This window comes from Alligator sinensis, unplaced genomic scaffold (assembly GCF_000455745.1).
Source record: "Alligator sinensis unplaced genomic scaffold, ASM45574v1 scaffold135_2, whole genome shotgun sequence".
NCBI lineage: Eukaryota > Metazoa > Chordata > Crocodylia > Alligatoridae > Alligator > Alligator sinensis.
Window position 1 is genome coordinate 1,671,773 of NW_005842067.1, and position 5,173 is coordinate 1,676,945.

The following is a 5,173-nucleotide window of genomic DNA, read 5'->3' on the forward strand; positions in this document are numbered from 1 at the left end:
CTTAAAAAGCCCAGAAGGGCCCTGAAACAGTCCCCTGCCAGCAGCCAGAGAGGCAGGAGCTCCTGGAGTAGGGATGCGAGAAGCCGCGAGACCCGCAGGTACTGCTTGAGCAGAGTTATGGATGGCAGCTCTAGGGCGTTTGCGCAACGTGGTTTAGCCAGGTGGCTTTACGTTATGTTATAGCCAGGAGGCTTGAGTTTCTGTATCATTTTGTTGTTTATTACACCGGTGGTTTGGTGAGGCTGTTAGGGGTTGGAGGAGGCCTCAGGGGGAACCCACAGCAACGTGGGGACCCAGCGCCATTGAGGGCACAGTATCCTCGAAGGGGCCTCATAGCGGAGTGTGAGGACCCCGGTGCCCAGGAGGGCGCAGCATACGGGATGTTTAGACCCCAGCCCTCAAGAGGGGCGCTATTGAGAAGCCCCAGAAAGGAGGCGATGTTATTGGAAAGCCCAAGTTGGGCATGGCGAGCCCCGGAGAGGGGGGGTGCCTTATTGAGAAGCCCAGTGCGGACGTGGGGAGCCCAGAGAGGGGAGCGCCTCATTGAGAAGCCTTAGTGTGGGTGTGGCAAGTCCCAGAGAGGGGGCTGTTATACTGAGAAGCCCAGTGCGGGCCTGGCAAGCCCCAGAAAGGGGGCAGCACTTGAGAAGGCCCCAGAGACAGGCAGTGTATGTAGAGAGACAGACCAACATCGATTCCATCTGCGAGGCTTGGGGCGTGGTATCAGGGGTGGTTGGAGCCACGCATAGCCCATACGGCTAGGGTGCCCCAAAGCACCCATTTGCAGGACAAGACCCACGAGAAGTCCGGGAAATCACGGGGTCTGAATCAACGTAGAGACATATCCGAGAGGGCGTAAGGCAGCCTCCCAACTGATTTAAACCATCAAAGACGTGGCGGGCGAGAAACAGAGGGTGCCCTTGGGCCAACTAGGCACGGAGAGGGGGCCTTAAGGAGATCACGGCCCTCCTAGAGGACCCTGCCATGACAGCAGGGTATGTACCTATAAGGACTAACTAAAGAGATATAGAGCAAGCACAAGCTTTTGTGGGCTGAAGCTCACTTCATCAGATACTTCATCAAATCTTAAAGATCCTGTCATCCTACATCTTTTCACTGGGGTAATTTCTTCTCTTTCTGAGGAGCATTTCAAGTAACTTCTGCGTCTTCATGGCCCCAAAGTACAAAGTGTACAAAAATATGCATGAAATGAAGTGGGAACTGAGCTCTTGCCTGTCAAACATTCCACCAGCACTTCAGCTCCCTTCTCAGATATCTGAGAGCACAGCTCCACCACCTGATTTCCAGCACAAACAACGTCTGCAGCTGACTGCAGACCTGTCCACAGTTAACCCATGAGGTGCATGCCCAGTTTGCTGATGTATTTTTTCATATAAGTATCAAGTTTATATATATTTAAAATAATACTTAAAAGTATGTGGTATTTTAATCCACTATTTCCCATATTGGTCATCTAGAAGTATTGGAAGAGAATCACGGCTTCTTATATCAATGTAAAAGTAGCACTGATACTTGTGTAATAACCAGGAATCCTGGTTTTCTGATTCAAAAATATCCCCAATTTTTGGTTTAAAAAAAAGTAACCCCAAATCCACATTTTTGCATGATTAAAACAGAACTCATATAAAGATGTAGAGGGGTGTGTGTATGTGTTAGTGGTGCTTCATTTAAATCATGGAAAAATGTGGATGTAGGGTTTTTTTTTTTTTTTTTTAACCGAAATTTGGGGATTTTTTTTAAATCGGAGTAAACCAGAATCCCTGAGAATAATGCTCATTGGCAGGGCTCTTTTTTTGGTTATTCTAATAGGTGTGGCTGCTTGCACCAGAGCTGCCTATCTTAGCAGATTAGCTGGCTGTTAATATTTGGTTTTAGATCCCTGATTAAGGTGCAGGAACTGTACTGTAAGCTGATCACTGTAACAGGGTTGAATGTAATAGAAAGTACTGGGCAGGTCCATGGGTTGTCAAATCATGAAGTACTGGTGGACTCTTAACATAGTTTCAGTGACTGTCAGGAAGTCCTGGGGACAGATGTTGCTGGTTATTAGTGCAGGTGACTGGGTGACAGATGGCCACTAGTATAAGTTTTATTTTATTTTGTTTATTCTGTAATAGTCCCTCCTGCCACCGTCCCTACCCAACCATGTTCTGCCACATGCAGCATAGCACTAACTGTATTACATTGAAATATGGCCATACATAGAAACCAGTCTGTGGAACTGCTGTAGATTTACTGTGTTGGCATCATTCATTGCTCCAGAAATGGGAGCAAAGGTTTTTCCAGGACTCAAATATGTGTCTAAGATTTGTTGCTAAGTTCCAGGTGTGTGGGTATGCATATTGCCGTATTAGGGCACAGACAGAAGTGATCATTTTCACCTGATCTGGCCACAAAGTGGTCTATAGCCGTAACCAAATACTACGCGCACGACTGCAGAGTGCTTAAAAAATGGCCAGTCAGGTGAAAATCTGAACCCTCATTGCATGAGGGGTCAGATAAAGACATTTCAAAACACAGCTTCTTCTGTAACTTTTGTCTGCTTGCCTCCCAGCCTTGAGCTGTTTTCAGAATGGGAGGGGGGAAAGGGAGCAGAGGGAATTCAGTCTGGGGGTTTTTCAGCCCCCACTGGAGGGTATAGGGTTACCATACATCCAGGTTTTCCAGGACATGTCCTTTTTTTGTGTCCTCTGATCTCTGTCTGGGCGGTTTTTTTAAAATCTAAACAAATGTCCAGGATTTTGGTCTGCTCCACCAGTGGCAGCAGGGGGAGGGCGATTGGAGGCAAGGGGCACCACGTGCATCTGCGCCCATACACACACGTGTCCAGCATACAGCCAGGCAGGGTGGTGGGAGCAGCTTCACCAGCTGCATGCAGGTAGGTCTATGGGGAACAGGGACTGGAGGCCCAGGGCTTGGGGACTGTTGCATGAAGGGGAGGGAATGGGTGTGTGAAGGGTGGGGGCGGATGCAGGTGCTTGCCAGCTCTGGGGAATGGTGTTTAGTTAGGTACAAGGTCTACAGCAGGACATAGGGGCAGGGGGGAGGTGCCTGCCCTCCAGCGGAGGAAGGGGGGACCTTCAGGGACAGTGGGGAGCTGCATGGCCATGCTAGTGGAACCGGAGACTGATACCCAGGAATGACATCTGGGAGACACTGCCTGGGGAGAGGGGGTGGGCATAGTCAGGCCACCTAGAGCGGCACAGAAGCCCCAGCCTGAGGCAAAGGTGCTACAAGTGTCCCCTCCTTCTCTCTCCATGGAACGAACAGTGAACTTCTGTTTGGTCCGGGGGATCGTTGTAACTCAGAACACTTCCTGCAAAGTGTTCTGGTTACAGCAGGGACTGCACATCTGTCTGCACCCTAAAAAATGTACCCTGTTGGGACAAAGCATCTCATTCCTCCAGGTAAGAACTCTCTGACTTCAAAGCATTATTTTTCCAGAAGTTGCGCAGCTTTTGAAGTCTTAAGCATTTTGCATCTGCTCTGTTTTGTAACTTAGTTTAAAATCTGTTCCATTATTGTTGTATATTTTCTACCACTTTCCTCGATCACTAGAGTAGTTGCATTTACCTTTCAGCCTAAGTCTCACTTGGACATTGGGAAGACATGTAATGTAAATGACGGTTAGGTCCAAGGCCTATTGTGTTTTTCTTTGATTGTAGGAGGGAAGAAGAAATTCAGTGTCCTGTCCCCCTGCTGTACTAATATGTGATAATACATCATCCCCTCACAAATTCAAATTTCACAACAGAATATCAAGCTGTGATTGTTTTGTGGCTCTGTTTTGTGGCACTCTTCTCAACCCTGATTAACAAAATGTCTCTTCCAGCAGTTATGGTTGAGTATCACAAATGAGCCTGGAATATCCACACCAGCTCAGTGTCCTGCGAGGTGTTTATTTTAACTTTGTTCAATAGTTTCATGTCACAAATATAAAATGTCTCTTGCTGATGTTGTTAATAATTCACTAACATAGAATGATTTGAACTATTCTAGCTTTCCATCAAAGAACGGAGTCAACTTGGCTGAGGAGGAAGAAGAAAAGAGCATCTGCAAAGCTGGAGGAAGGGGAAAGTCTATGGAAGAAATTGGGATATCAGAAACAGTGAGACTTTCATTGTTGAGCCAAAGCACAGATCAGCTTCATCGCACAAAAACCCTACATATCTCACCAGCACCCGGACTTGAATTAGAGAAAAATAACACAGCTACAAACCATCAAAGCAGTTTGAAGAGGCCTAGGTTTGCATCAGGAAATCTGTCCAAACAAGCAAACACTGAAATCACTGTTGGGCTCAAGGGATCAGATACAACAGTCCAAACACTTGAAAAGCTTCTTAGCACAGCAAAGCCCTATGGCATTTTCTTCAGTACAGAAAATCTAATTCCGCAATGCATCTCCTTCCTGGGCACACTGCAATCTCCACTGGTATATTCAGAGTCTCCTCTTCAGTCTCCGTTGGCCATGTCTCCTGATGAAGACAATGTTTTCTTAAATGACAGCTCTACTTGTTGCTTAGAAATAGCTTCTCCTTGTCTTCATGGACAAGAAATGCCAGCATCTTCTCTTACTGAATTGTCTTTACAAGTTGCCTCAGAGGGAGAGCAAAGCAAAGCAGTACAAAAAGCCAGGTAACCTTGCTGTTCCTATCCTGAGGAAGAAAATGGTTTGTTTCTCAGTATGTAACTTGATATGTGAGCTTCAGTATTATAACAGATATAAAGCCATACTAGTTACACAGGCTTGGAAGCATCACTGCCTTTCTCTACAATAGGGGCAGGCAAAATATGTCCCGCCGGCCGAATCCAGCCCACCAGTCCATTCTATCCAGCTTGTGGGGCCCCTAAAAAATTCAGAAAAGTTATATTCATCTGCTCCTGGTTGCCTGTCAAAGATGACAGGAGCCAGGGGCAGTAGGACATGGGGGAAACTGGCGGCAGGACCCAGCATCAAGGCCTGCCGAACCCCACCCCACCCCCAGCTGGAAGCCTCTGCCTCCTGCCACTTTCACTGCTTCCCTGACAGCCTGCTGGCCGCTCCAGCACCACGTGGCCCCTGGCTGCATTGTGGGACCATGGGAACATGGGGCCCATGCCGGTAGCCCAGGGCCAGGAGCGGGAGGGGTGTGTGTGGGGGGGTGTGTGTGTG

The 5,173-nt window shown here is 47.7% G+C and overlaps 1 protein-coding gene across 1 annotated transcript in view; it reads left to right on the plus strand.

The window, feature by feature from the left end:
* Positions 1-5,173, plus strand: part of SHROOM1 (shroom family member 1) — a 106,297-nt gene that overhangs the window by 89,749 nt on the left and 11,375 nt on the right. Inside the window, 1 exon segment of the mRNA XM_025204044.1 lies at positions 4,021-4,656. Coding sequence (XP_025059829.1) covers positions 4,021-4,656 — 636 coding nt within the window.